General features: G+C 38.8%; 1 protein-coding gene across 1 annotated transcript in view; it reads left to right on the top strand.

Moving 5' to 3' along the window:
- trappc9 (trafficking protein particle complex subunit 9) overlaps positions 1-15623 on the top strand; it is a 168556-nt gene that overhangs the window by 54944 nt on the left and 97989 nt on the right. Inside the window, 2 exon segments of the mRNA XM_056741217.1 lie at positions 8387-8539; positions 13934-14052. Coding sequence (XP_056597195.1) covers positions 8387-8539; positions 13934-14052 — 272 coding nt within the window.

Below are 15623 nucleotides of genomic sequence, written 5' to 3'. Positions count from 1 at the left end.
ACATACAGATTTAACACTCACACGGTTGCACTCATGCGAACGCACACCTGCACAAACACACGCTCATCTTGCCACACACACACACACATTCTCGCAGGCATGCACACACACACACACACACAGAGATAATGTTTCTTGATGATGTAATTATGAAAGTTCTCATATGCCTTTATGTCTTTTGTCATGAATTTGTTATTCTCAAACAGTCTGTTGTCAAGCTGAGACGAGAAGCTTCATGAAGTTCATTATATTCTCAATGTGAGCTACTCATCCTCCATCAGTTCTATCTCTCCTGTCTTTACTTCACTGCCATTGTGGATTTTACTAATCCATTGTTTCCCTCTCTGTGTAGCGCGTGTGATGAATTAACCCGGTGTTTTTTATTTATTCTAAGTGTCATTTGGGATGAGGATCATTGTGAGTTTATCCATGTTTCTGGGTTCAGACTTGTATGTTAGCTCTAGATTCATCAAGCCCTTAACCTGATCTGAGAAAACCCCTGATGTTAGTTCTGCCCAGCGTTCAGTTCTTCTACTGAAATGCTTGATCATTATGAAGAGAATGGATGGACCGCCAGTTCATTCTGGGCAGAAGATCTCTACATGCACTTTTAGCCCATGCCAGGACTTTTAATTAAAACAGACTGTTAGAAGATTCAGTCGCTCGTAGACGGGAAAAATGCCCTACAGGGTTTGGATGCCTACAGTGTGTCTGGATCCTTGATGTTCTCACGCTCTAGAATTATCATTTTTTGGCTCATGACCAGAACAACTGGAGTGTGATTCAGTGATTTTATTTTTATTTGGTGTTGCGGGAGAACTGGGTCGAATGGATAATTTACACAAATCTTTTATAATTGACTCGTGCTCATGCCATCACAGATATATGACTTCTTATCTTCACCTGAAAACAACAGAGATTTATACTTTTATTATGACTTTTATGTATACAGCTGCGGTAAAGTAAAGAAAAATGAAGAGTCCATTCCAAATGATTATTAAATCATAAAGTTCAATTTCACGAAATCAAATGGCAGTCTTGACAAAGTCATCCAACATTAATGTGAAAAACTGACAGAATGATAAGACTGTAAACAAAAACCAGATTATGACATTATTTTCTAAACACATGTAAGAATATTACTGTTATATTGCTTTAAAGGGAATCTGAACTTACTCTTAAAAATACAGGTCATCTTCTCTGTTATTCTGACCTGTTTCTCCAGTGCAAATAGAAACAATATTTTTTACATTTGAAACATGTTAGTAGTTCACAGGATAAAACAAAATGATAATTTATCCTAAACACCTGTAAACAGTAAATTCAGAAAAACTTCAAATAAGTTGTTTCCACGACTATTTCTTGTAGATCCCAAAGACACATACCTCTATCATTCATTTAATCTAAATGTTGGGTCAATAAAAATGTCTGAGGGAAAGAATCAATATTTTGAGTTTATTTATACATAAAAACCCATTCTAGCACCAAATAATAAAATGGCAACGTATGTCTTGTGACTAGTAGTTGTCATATAAAGTGTCTTCACAAAACATGCAAGAACCAATGAAATTTAAAGTTTTGTGAGACATGTTTTTATTGCACTTATGCTTTTTGTTGTCCTAATGTTGATGCAATTGCTTCCATTGTTTACCTAACTTTTAAGTCGCTTTGGATAAAAGCGTCTGCTAAATGACTAAATGTAAGTATAAAGCAACAGATATTTTTTATTTAAAATATATATATATATTATTATAATTGTATATTTGTTCAAATATAATAGCATGATGGTGAGTAAATGAGTACTATTATTTTTGCGTGAACTATTACTATTTTTATAAAAACACAATAGCTATAAATTACAGCTCATGAAAATGCATGTAGAAAAACCAACAATCTTCTCCCATCTCTTGTTTCAAAATCATCTGACAGTCTTCCTTCCGTAGCACCTACAAGAACATAGCAATGCTTTTGTCTTTAATGTCAAAGCAAATAGTGACTCAGGTTTGTTTTTCATGCGTGATCCCCTAAACAAGTTCTATCGCTTTAAAACAACATGAGGTTACATCAAAACTTGTATGTTTTAGTAAACTCTTCCTTTGACTACATAACTCACTGCGCACACCGTCTCTTTAAAGCTGCTTAAAGGTCTCTTGAGTGTTGTGAAAGACTGCAATCGATGCGTTGTGGTGAAGCTGTGGGAGGGTTATGTGTACACACAGATTCTTTATAATAACTCACACCGTGAGATGCACACGCCGCCTTCAGGGTCTAAAGCTGTAGATGCTCTCATTACATCCTCTAATTAACCAACACAACTGTTACACACAAGAACAAAGTCCCTATTAGGATAAAAAAAACACTCCTGCTGTTTTTGTTGTGCGTGCATTGATAGACTCGACTCAATACATCAGCAACACAAGACATGAATACAGAAGAAACAGCTGCGGTTCATATTTTCAGTTTGCTGTAGAGGAATTTGTATTTAGTGAGGTGCGACCCCAGAGGTGTGAAGATCCGCCCCGGCAGACATTAACTGTGGTGTGCATGTTTCAGAGTTTCGGTTTGTTAGGAACGTCTGTGACGGAAGTGCAGGTTATTTTTATTTAAGGCGGCACAAGAAAGCGTGTCTTGCGCAGCTCTGATGTTTGAAACGTCACCCATGACATTTCAATGCTGCTTGCGTATTTTTCCAGAGCAACAGTAACCTTTACTGAAGTTTCTATTCTAGGTTGGATTGTTGAGATAGTTTTAATCTGAGAGCTTTGTTTTGAGTTGGTTTTGTAACATTATTTTACCTAAAGAGGAACACGGTTTGCCTTGAGAGCCACAGTGGTTACAAACTTTATCCCTACACTTGTACTTTGAGCAGGATTCATTGGCCCAAAAAGAAAACAAACACCAAATAAGCTAAATTAAAGACGATTTGACAATAAACATAAATATAATAAACATTTCTCCTTACAGAAAACAAGATCTTGGGAAGGGATGGGAATCGTAAATCGGAATCGATTGGGAATCAGAATCGAGAGGCTAGGAATCGGGTCGGAATGGGAAAAAATCTATTTATTTAGATTTACAGAGAGTTCAGTGAGCAATAAAGCGATATGTTTCTTCTTATCAATTGTTATTTTCAGAAATGTGCATGTGTTATTCTCATTCACAACTCCTTTCTGGTGCAACATTCTTCCTAACTCAGTCCGGTCAACCACATCTCTCACAACATTCAAAAAAGTACTCAAACTTATCTCTTCTGTGAATACTTAAACGAACCCTCGCTTTGTCTCAACAGGTAGTTGTCTAGCTTTTGTTGAAACCAGTCTTTTGTATTGGCACCTACTGTATTATTGCTGCTGTATGACATATCGCTTAATGCTCCTTAAACTCCTTGTTAAGTCACTTTGGATAACAGCGTCTGCTAAATGACTCAATGTAAATGTTAACTTGTGATAAAGCACAGGAACCACAAATTGACCAGATACAGATATATTAAAATACTATTTAAAAGAAAAAGAAAATTAAAAGCAAAAGTATCACACTGGATCAAAACCATAGAGACATATGTAAAGATATAAACACCTTTAATTAAACTCTTTGCCTATTCTTTAGTCTCTGTGTGTATATTGCAAAGATATCTGCTTATGATAATTAAAAATATTGGTTAAAATGTAATATTAGAATATTGGCGTTAATATTAATTTTATGAATAGTAGGCCTATATAATCAGATACAAAGGTACTAAGTAACTAGCTACTTGAGTAGTTCTTTCACTCCATAGTTTTTTACTTTTTTTAAATAGTGACTTTTACTTTTACTGGAGTAACAATTTCTCTAGTTGGTCATACTTTTACTTGAGTAAAGATTTTGTCTACTCTACCCTCCTCTGCTCACAGAGAATTCAGGGTGTACATCTTTTATCAGTTTCCTGTGGATCGCAGCCACTACCTACTGCAGTTCTCTACCAATTGAGTTACAGGAACACAATTTCAGTTATTTTGTGAGTCAGCATTCCCAGAAGGCACATACGCTTGGGAGATTCTGAATTATCTGTTAATGTAAGCTTTTGGAGTTCCAGGAATGCTTCTGGAGGACTCAAAGATGTTAGATTCTCCTGCAGGGAGAAGGTTTGGAGCTGTGATGTTGGTGGGAGGGTGTAGGCTGTTCTGGATGAGAGCCAGTGATGGACGAAGGAAGAGCAGATGGCACCGTGTCTTAAGTAAAGGATAGAGGTCCAAACAGAGCAGCCAAGGTCATGATGAACTCTAAAACACTGACACACAGAAAGAGCCGTTGAGTTTAGCTCAGTGAGTGTTGACTGAAGCACACACACACAGCGGTTGTTTCGCCATGTCTGCAGCAGGGTCTCCAAACAATGAATTAAAGATGAGCCGAGAGAGCTCTGATGAGACATCTGTGTACAAACACACGCTTTCCCGCCGCAGTCTCTCCTTTAGCCAACAGAGGGCAGCGATGCCGGCGGCTCTGTGCGTGTGAGTCCGTCACTCGCTCTTTCATCTCTGTCTGCAAACACCGAGCAATTTATCACTCAACATATGGAAATGCACATTTTTGACAAAACGTCTCTTTTGCTAGACCGCAATCTATCTTTGTACCTGTCTGCTGCTCTGACGCCAGATGGTGTTGGGCCGGCTGGGGTTTTTGGTCGTTGATGTAGAATTTATGTCCTTGGTAGTCACATGTTGTTTGATATCTGGTTTTGATTGATTGATGACAGGTCACAGATTAGTTGTCAGGCTTTTTTTAAATCAGCCATGATGCTTCTTTAGACATTGATGTGACCGTGTGTGACATATGTTGATGGTTTAGAGGCCATGCAACTGGTTTATAACCAAAGGCAACTGGACCTCTCAATGATGTCATGAGTGTTGTTTACTAAGACAAGCATCATTGTGTTTCAAAACTAGTTTTGGCAAATAGGTTTTCCTGCAGATGGGAATGATGCTTCAATCCATGTTGTTTGTTTTTTTAAGCGAACAGACGTATATTTTATTAACTAGTTATTAATATGATGAAACAGAAGATGTTTTATTCAGCTCTGTGTATATGATGTGTGTGTGAATTATGAATTTCTCTCTGTTCGTCACCTTCGGTAAATGTGGACTTTAGCTCCTCCTCGCTTAGTCATGTTTACTCAGCCAGCGTTATATGCTCAGTTCTCTTGTAAGCTGTGATTTCAGAACTATTAAAGCAGTATTAAGCCAGAATATTTCATATGTAACATGAGCTCAAAACTGTGACTACAATGAAGTGTTTTTAATAATTTGTGAAAAAGCGTTTGCCGTTGTTTGTTAGGACTGGGTCATAAAACCACTGCCGGGAGGTTGTGTCTATAAATGTTTCTGTCCAGCTTTCAGTGAGTTTTATTTAATGCCGCTTCATATTTTTAGATGGCTGTAATAATGTGCCTGTGGTTGGAGGACTGTTGGCGGAAAAAATATATTCTTATTTAACTTTTTTGTGCACAGGGAATTACAGTCATCGTTCGGGTGTTTAAACCCAACTACAGTACATGATGTTTCTGCTGTTTAGAAGTGTGTGGAATAGTGCAGTATTAAATATTTGTGTCTCTCAGGAATGTCTTACTTTTGAGCTTTGTGCCATCATGCTGTATGTTTGCTTTCCAAAAGTGTCACGTAGATATATATATATATATATATATATATATATGTTATTATTAATGAATGCTCATTTTAACAGCCTGGAATTATATGAATATAAAACTACTCTAGAAAATTGTATAAAGCCAATACATCTGATTTTATTTGCAATTTAAGAAAGCTCTTATCATTGTGAGACGGTCTATCTGCTCGAAAATGAGAATGTAATAAAATGTTTTTTTTTGTGATGAAGTGCGTTGAACATAAGGATTGGTAAAGTTTATGTAAAATCAAAATTCACTTAATCGCATTGGCACACTTCCATTTGGACTTATAAAACATACGTTCCACCTGGTTTTTCACTCTTGTCATACCACATGCTAATTGTCAATCTTCTCTTTGGCAGTAGGCTACATCCTCGATATGAGACGGCCATACATCTAAGAGATTAAACTCACGGTTTGAGTCCCCCAGTCTCCAAAAACAGCTTGTACTGTTGGCAGCGGCGCGTGTTCGGCCTGGATGGAGTCTGCTGTCCTGATCCTTTCAGGGCCGGTGCCAGATAGAATCCCTTCCGGACGTCGACCCGCATGCCCGGGAGCGTGTTGTTGTGGAACAGGGTTTAACATCTGTCTGGGTTGTTTATATCCGCCCGTGTTGTTCTGAAGAGACGATCAGGGTCCAAACAGACAGCTGTGATTCTTCCCCTTAGCGCAGACACTGAATGAAAATGCTAAACCTGTTGATAGCTATCTGGATTCACTCCAGATTTGAGCCTAAAGAGCTTCTTACACTTGTTAGTGTGTTTCTGATACCGTAGCTGGTGGGTTTGTCTAGAAAATCAGAGACCATATTTATTAATGATTTTATCTCTCCAACATTTTAATTGGAAACATAAACATAGCACTGTATTGTTTTACTTAAATCTTGATAGTAAGGGGTTGCATCACGTTGGCTCATTTTCAGGAAGTAAATTTGTTTGGCATGCAGGAACTTTGAAAGTCACGAGACACACGCTGTAATTTGTGCAGCAGACGTTTGACTGTTATGTGGCCTGTCTCTATTATTCATCCTGAGAGAGCTTTGAGAGCTGTAGCATCTAAATAAAGCTTTGAACATGTGTCTTTTTAATATGCTGGGAGACAGACAAACAGAGAGAGAGGAAGAGCTGGTAAATCTTTATTCTGCACGGCAAGATCAAACTGCACAAAGTAACTGTGAAATATAAGCACTGAAAAGGTGAAAAATGAAACAATTACAGAAAAAAAATAGACAGCACTCACACAAGAACAGGTACAGGGATGCTATTAAATATACCTTAGTATTTGCATGGCTATTTAAAAAAAATACCATGTTCTTGTTTTATTACACACCATGTTAGTATTGTGAAGCTGTTGGGGTACGTTCGCATGCACACAGAATATTTTCCTTTGTTTCTTAAGGTTGTTTTGTGACAGTTGATATACGAATACACTGCTGGTCACCCGTTGGGTATCTTTGCGATCTCAAGACCTCACCAGTATCACCTCTGCTGTGGTTTTTCTTTCCGTCTTTTGATTTTGTGATCTTTTCATGACTTTAAATTTGTTGCTATATCAAACATGAGATGTAAAATATGAAATTAGTGGAAATTGTATTTCACAAGCTGTCGTAGTGCGTCCCGTGTAGGTTGAGGGGAGGTGGTAGGAAGGCTCAGAAGACACTGATTCTATTCCCCATAAAACGTGTTTAATTGATGGCAAAATTGAGAGGAAACATGTAACCGTAGGTATAAAAGTGCAAAAAACAGGAAAACATTCGAGCAATGAGTTCACAAACATAATGGCACTAGGCTCAGTGCCTACTTTGTTGCAACCTTAACAAAGATAACTGTTCCTTTAAGAAGCAAATCAATACTATCAATTCACAATGTGGATGGACTATTGATGATATAAAATTGTCTGACATTGATCACTAACATGTGCACCTATCAGCAAACAACATACTTAATGTAGGCATATGTACATTGGCTACATTATCATTTAATAAAACAACACCGAAACATAAATAAACCATGAATCACAGAAAGCAATAATAGCAAACATTCCCAGACACATTTAGGTCTGCAAACAATAATGGCAAACCACACACTGGTTAGCATGCAAGTGATGAATACAACGAACGAGTTTAGAGATTTATCTCATAGCAGATATCAGCATTCATGAAAACAGATCAGATTTTTCTCAGTGTTATTTGTGTTTTTTCTTAAAGATGTTTTATGTTTAGACATTTGAAAGAAAGATTGGTAGTTTTGGCAGGGAAAGTGATTTATGTTTTGAATTGACTGGATAGTCAAACATGCCATCAAACAAACATGTTTACCTTTTTTCTTTAGATTTTAAAAAGTAAGAAAGAAAGTTTTATACTGTTAGAACCTTTGAGTAAATGTTTTTTGGGTAAACAGAAAATGGTTCTTCTATAGCATCACTGTGTACTGTATGTAGAAAAAGTACTCACAAACAGCCCACTTTGAATTATAAACATAAATAAAATGACATTTAATATTCTGTGGCAAAAAAGTATGTCCTGCTCTGAACCTCTGCTTCAGAAAACAAGACTTTAAGTCAAAGTGTCCCGTAGTGTTTACTTCAAACCTTCTTAAGCAATCCTAAAGATGTTGAAGAGCTGGTGTGTTTGTTTTAGGGTAAGAACTAATCACTGGACACGGCCCTTCAGGAAAATCCCCTTTCTTAAGATCTCAGTGCAAACAAACTCTTTCTTTTGGATTTCAGAAAAGCTGTTTGGCGAGTTCATTAGCTGGGACCTGCAGGACGCCGTGTCTCACCTTCCTCTGAAATCAGGTCAATCCGTCACCGTTCCCATCAGGATACAGGCCAAACTGGACTTCTCCAGTCAGGAGAGCCTACTGCACGACCTGAATGACGGTGAGAATCACAACCCCAGACATATACTGTACATGCTCACAAAAACATCATCAATCTGATGCGTTCCATTTGCACTTGTTTTTTTGGACATGAGTGTATCTTCAAAGCCTTTAACAAAATAATAAAGACAAGCTTGATCGAGGTGATAAACATAAAGGCAGTATTCACTTTGTCCAGTTATATGGTGGAGCTGATGGTTAGGTGATTTGAAACAATCTCTATACTTTAATCGCACACAGACTCTTTTTACATTCAAGAGAGCATTCTGCATCTTAAGCCTTTCTGTGATCACTGCAGCCTCTTCTGGATTCTTCCTCTTTACTTCCTTCTTTTAGATTCCAGGCTGTATTATGTTTCTTTCTTTCTTTCTGACTGTCTGGATGCTCAGTTCAAACATCTCTCACACTTACTGGTTAAAATATCTAGAAAGAATGATGAAATGAGATGTCCGGAACACAACTTCAAAGTTTGTCTGGTGGAAGTGTTGCACCTCTTCTCAACGTAAGACTTTAAAGATGAAACGGAGAGCAATAGGAGATTTAAAAGAAAATGTTTCATTTTTTATTTATTTACTCACCCTTGTGTTGTTCTAAACCGTTATGCAATATTTTTATGAAAATTGGATTTGAAGTTAAAACTTAAGGGCTTTGAAGTCATCTTTAGGATATTCCTTCATACTCCAGACAATCATACTCCATAATTTTTTAGCAGATATCCATTAAACATTGTCAGTCTCTTTCTTACAGTAACCAATAAAACCAATAAAATATCAATCAGTAATACATTGGAATTAGAACGTCATTCACCCTGACAGTGACACTTACGTTTTACACATTTGACAGACGCTTTTATCCAAAGCGACTTATTGCATCTACCAGATTATAAAAAATTTCATCCGTTATGATGTCACTGTGTCAGATTTTGCAATTTTGACAAATCTTGACATGTTGTTCACAAGAAACATTAGACTTTGCATGTCCTACTGACGAGAACAGCTTTTCATCTTTTACGACGTGGGTGACGTTGACTGCGTATGTGATGTCATTGAGTTGGCGTTACTATAGTGATTGACTGACTTTCGGAAAGAAGCGGCTGCAGTATAATAATAATCCATAGATATGGGAATTGAAGCAGCGTGTTGTGTACTGGCTGTTTTGCCATCAGAAAAGCGCAAAAGATGAAAAAAATCCCAGCAGTGGACACGTTCCTGGATTGCAAGAGGGGGACAGTATGGGTTGTCCATTCTACAGAGAGAACTTGATGTAAAGTTATGTTATGTTTAGCGTCAGCAATTATTCGCCAGCGTTTCTCTTTTTTAATTCTATCATGGCAGTGCCTCAAGGAAACATCATGTAGACTGGATTACTGTTGCCATAACTCTACAAACTTTTCCTCCATTGCATTGTCCCACCTAGCAGCTCCTGCACCATCCCTGAGATCGAACCCATGACCTTGGCGTTGGTAGTGCCATTCTCTAACCACAGAGCCACAGGAAAGCATAATAAACCATGTCTGTGGCAAACTACTGACTATTGGCTATTTAAAAATGAAGCGAGGAAACGGACGACAGAAAACTAATCGGCAGTTCACGTGGGCTTTAAAGATTCTTTTCTTTCAAGCTCCTCTCACAGACAAAACACCATCAAAGCAGTGGAGATTAGTAGTGTTCTGTTTTCTAAGGCCTAGCAAAGTCTTTTATGCTGCTTTTAAAGTATTTCTTCGAAATGTTTCGGAGCTTTGTCAACTATTATTGAAGTCTTTTTAGAATTTTTTCCTGAGAAATCGTATCCCTTAAAGGTTCCCCTTAAGAATGATCTCAGCCGGGTCCCAAACTGTGCTCAGATTGATTATATTATTATTTATATTATTATTTATTGTTATGTAGTTTATTGTTATGTAGTCCTAGTTTAAACCTGAGTAAATACTTCAAAGAGGCATGAGCCTCCTGCTCCTGCAAAGAAGCATTTAGTCTTGTGAGGATGAAATATTCATCTAGTTTCTCTTTTTTATCCTCTTTGCATGCTCGTGTTAGTATTAATAAAACACAAGGAGAGCAGACGGCGGGATGAGATGTTGTTTGTGGATGTCTGCTGTTTGGACTTGAATTACATAAACAGGTGGGAGACGAACAGCCACTCTCTCTATCTCTCTCTCCTCACCGGGTGCTCTCCTCAGAGGACGCTAAATGTTTTAATTATTGTTGAAATAATCATTTCTCTGAATTAGGCAGATAAGACAGCTTAAATCCCTTCCTATTAAGGCTGCATGTAGAGGGCAGTGAGTCGTAAACATTGCTGATGTTATCGCAGGTGCTAATACATTTTGCTGTTATTTAATGCTAATATTAACACTGACGCCATTGTTTTTCTTGTCCTGCTTGTTTGTAACTGTGAGAAAGACCAAGAAAAGATGAAATCAAGTCTTAAAGGTGCAGTACAGTTCATCCAAAGATAAAATATGGTCATCATTTATTCATTGTCATGTTATTCAAACATGTATTTGACTCTTTCTTTTGGAAAACAACAGAAGATATTTTGAGAAATGTCAATGGGATTCAGTGTTGTTTGGTGACCAACGTTCTTCGACGTTTCTTTTGTGTTCTGCTGAAGAAAGAAAGGCATCCAGGTTAAGAGTAAATTTTCATTTTTGGATAAGATTCCACCTAGATGAACTGCTGTTTGATATTTTGTGCTCTCTGATCTCATTTTTCTCATTGTGATGTCATAAGAACCGTCCTCAGCGCTGAGTTTTGGCAGGAAATTATGTCTGGATTCGTCACATCAGATATCTTCTCTACCCGCGCTCACCATTAATGTGCTTTTTAATCAAGGCTTGTTTTAGATCATTGATGATGAAGTGTGTATTTTGGCTCGTGTCGTAAACAACTTGGGTCCTGATGACTGATAAGCTTGAAGTTTGCTAAGAACTTTTTTTTTTTTCTTTCTCAGTTTTTCAGAGTTGAAGTGCACCCGATAAACCCTCTCCTATTCCATCTTTTCATGCGGCGACAACTATCATCTCAGGTTTTACTAAAATAATTGAAAAACAGACAGCTTCTGTTAATGGGGTAATTCACCCAACGATGGAGATAATTTGATCATTTATTCACCCACACGTCATTTCAAAACTTCATGAATTTCTTTCTTCTATAGAACAAAAAATAAGTTATTTTGAAGAACATTGATGATCAAGCAACAATACCAATGAGACAATTTTCAAAATATCTTTTTAATTTCACTTTCTCTTTTCACCTGCCTCACCTCATGTCCTTCTCGCTCACTTTCCCTCTCTCTCATTGTCTGTGTCCTACTGTCATTATAACTCAGACTTTGATGGTGGTGATGTCATCACTGTGACGCAACGTCCCGCGTGTCTCACAGGAAGGGTGGGGTGCGGAGGGCGTTGGGTTCAGGGTGTATAAGAGTTTCTTTAATACTCCGCCAGCGCCTGAGTTTTGTTCATTCCGCCGTCCTCTATAAATCTGCGTCTCCATCAGAGCGCGAGGGCCAGACAGTCAGACTAAACACATTAGTGCCTGAATGTTAAAGTGTCAGGACATGAACAGCATAATGAGAGACGGGCTCACCCGGCCCTCCGAGGGGCGGCACAGCTTTACCCCGCTGGGAGTCCGCTGGAGGTAAACATTTACCTTCCTCACATAGAATGAACTCACTAGCCCTGTTGGGTAACATCTGGTAAACGGCGGTTGTCACGATTGACATGTTTCATGTGGCACAGCCTGGTCCTCTTCTGTGATTTCACTTAAAGTGACGTTTGCGTTTAATTTTCTCTCAACTGTGTTTAGGCTAAAATGAAGGTAGATTGTCTGAACTGATATTGAGCTTTATTTACTTTTGTTGAGTACCTTGCAAAGGTTAGTGGGAGGTGCATTTGATGTAGTTCAGGGTTAGCTCCACCCACCCTCGTTCTCCTGATCGTATGTCCCTACCTTAACCCAGTCCTCAAATGATCTCATGCCACTTTTGAGCAACACCCCTATTTTTTTTCTAAGCTCCACCCTCTTTCATTTTTTATCTTGTCACTGCCTTAGCTCCGCCCACTTTCGATCCATATCGCTTTCTTTTGTCGCGCCCTCCTCCTGTGACCCGGTGTTCGGGCGTCTTGTAAAGCTAAAAGGAGACATTACGCCATATCGCGTCGGGCACACTTGAAGGGCAGTGATGTCATTCCAATGGACTCATAATGAGGACTGTAAGTTTTCTGTCCCTCGACTTTTTTAAACTCACTCACCTCCTATTTCAGATCCTGTGGCTGTTGCAACACACAGATCTGACCAGATCTATCCTGATGTGTTCTGCTGTTCCAACAAGGTCACAAAACCGCATTACTGACTATCTCTAACTACAGGGGGGTTTATCAACAGCTCTGGGGCAGAATTTCAAAGAGAAGAGTAAACCGGTGCTTGCGTGAAAACCGCAGTGAGAGAGTAAATCAGGTTCAATTGGCTTTTTGACTCGCAAAAAGAAATGAGATGTTTTTTTCATATGTGCACGTTTTCACCTGACGTCTTTTTCTATTTTTTTGACTGTCAGAATTTATGTGAGTGCACTGGCACGTCGGAGCGAGGTTTGCAGAGAAATCTGCGCACGGCAAACGTGGCAATTTACCCTCATTATTCTGCCTCAGACGGAGTGGAAGCGGTTTGAACTCAGAAATGTCAATGCTATAGAAACGCCTTCAAATAAAGCAATGGCTTTGTGTGGTTCTGCGTTTTATTGGAAAATACAGTCTCAATTCCCTCGGCACATTTGGGTATTATTGCTTCTTTCTGTAAAATAAAGATAAAATGCTTAGAAATAAGTAGTGCAGTCAATTTATGAGTATATACATAGATATGCGGACACCTGAGTTTTGGGTTTTATGTTCGTGCAATCTTGAAGGCTGTTCCCCCTGCAACAGCGAGTTAAGTGTTTTTTGATGAAAGTATCATTGGTCATATAACTTCTGTAACTAAAAATAGCCAGGATGGTTCTCGCTTGGAAGAATTTGTGAGTTTATGTGCTGGGAAGATAAAACCGTGTTCCACTGCGGCACACTTTATCTCCTCATTGATTGCAAAGTTTTTCCACCTCATCATCTTTCAAACTGTCACATTCCTGTTTCTTATTTTTATGTTGCGCATTAAACACTGGACAAACAAATGTGTGTGAGGATTGAAAGGAGGATCAGGAGAGGAAGCAGATTGAGTTGAGTGATGGTCACACCCTCTTGGGCTCCTAATGTGTTTGAATATGAAGAATTATGGGTGTAATGTTTTCCTCCACACGTATTAGTCATGGAAGATAGTGATCTTCTTTTCCTTCCCAGCTCCTGCTGTGTTCAGGTGTGTGTATGTGTACAGATCTGTTAATGTATGTTGCTGTGTGATTTCAGATGGTATCAGCGTAACAGGTCTGCCCGTCTCCAGCCCACTGCGGCAGGTCCTGAAGTCCCGCTCTGAAAATAAATCGGTCGGTGCTGACACCAGCAAGAACGAATACAACCATGTTAAGGTGAGTTTTCTGTTCCATAGATACACAACCTCTGCATTATACACCTGTAGGGCTCTATATCTTTTGTTGGGTTTAAAGTTAAATAGCATCATATTCTTTCTTTTTTATTCTCAGATGTCAATATTTTAACAGATCAAAACATTTTGAAGGCCAATTTTGTTTCATTTTGCATAGCTCTATATTCTGATTGTCGGATTTTGTCTTTCTTTGTGCTTTCAATGAGAAGATGTGCTCTGAATTTTATTTACTGTTTCATGATACTGTAACTCACATTTTCTTATTCAGTATGTTTTTGTGAATGGCTCTTTTAGAGTCCATCAGGCCTTCAGCAGGGCAAGAGCCATTCTGAAGACCTTGCCTTGAGACAGATTTGATCTTTGCTTCGTTGGATCTAGAGTCTGGTACTAATAAGCAGGCCTCAAGCCTGGAGCAGCAGTCAAGGATAGTCTCTGTTGCATAACCGCGTTAGTTCATTGGCTCAACAAGTCTGTCTTTAGAGGTGCAGATCTGAAATGTGAACTCTGTCTTTGGTGCTGAAATGTTGCTGTCTTTGGTGCTGAACAATAGATTGGTGTTTGTGATGCTGTCCGTGGTGCTGAACTGTAGATTTGTGTTTGGGATGCTGTCCGTGGTGCTGAACTGTAGATGTGTGTTTGTGATGCTGTCCGTGGTGCTGAACTGTAGATGTGGGTTTGTGATGCTGTCCGTGGTGCTGAACTGTAGATGTGTGTTTGTGATGCTGTCCTTGGTGCTGAACTGTAGATGTGGGTTTGTGATGTTGTCCGTGGTGCTGAACAGTGGATGTGTGTTTGTGATGCTGTCCATGGTGCTGAGATTTGTTATGTGTCTGTCTCTGTCTATGGTCCTGGAGATTGTGCGTTTTAATGAGTTTTTGAAGCCAAGATCGTCAGTGTGGGTCCAGACTTTTGGACATTACTCTTATGTACACAGACTTTAAATATTGTTTTATAATGCATGTGAGTGTGATTTGTCTCATAGTTCTTTGAAATATTCAAGTTTTTATACGCAGAGAAATCAGTGTCTGTAGGAACGTATACATATACAATTTTGTTTGATATTGTCAGTAGCTTGTATTTTATTATAATAGGTTGATGTTTTCTTCTCACCTGAGATTAACACCAAACCTCAGCACACGTGACTCTTTTGTCAGCGGAGAAGAAGAATTTATTGAGGCACAGTGGCTGATGATCCATCTCTCCACTCACTGCTGCATAATTCAAGAGAAAGAAGGAGAGAGAGAGTTAGGAGTGACAGAATATATGTAAATCCCCCCGAAATCTGAAAATGAATCAAAATGAGAAACAAAACAGCCTTACAGAGTAGCTAGAGATGAACGAGAGGCCAGAGAGTGAGAGAGAGTTGTTGATTGACAGGTCAGATAGGCGCTGCAGGATATATCCCATAAGCCTATGGCTCCCCTGGATGTTTCTTTCTGAAGGACTGTAGGTAATCACTTCTTCTGCTGGGTGAAAGGCTCAGACTGCAACTCCACAACAGGAAGTGACTTCACTCACTTCCCCTCTCGAAAAACCCTATCAGGAGCATACACA

The sequence above is a fragment of the Triplophysa dalaica genome, chromosome 25 (assembly GCF_015846415.1).
Source record: "Triplophysa dalaica isolate WHDGS20190420 chromosome 25, ASM1584641v1, whole genome shotgun sequence".
NCBI classification, from domain to species: Eukaryota; Metazoa; Chordata; class Actinopteri; order Cypriniformes; family Nemacheilidae; genus Triplophysa; species Triplophysa dalaica.
Note: the sequence above shows the minus strand (reverse complement) of the source record. Positions and strands in the feature narration are given on the sequence as shown.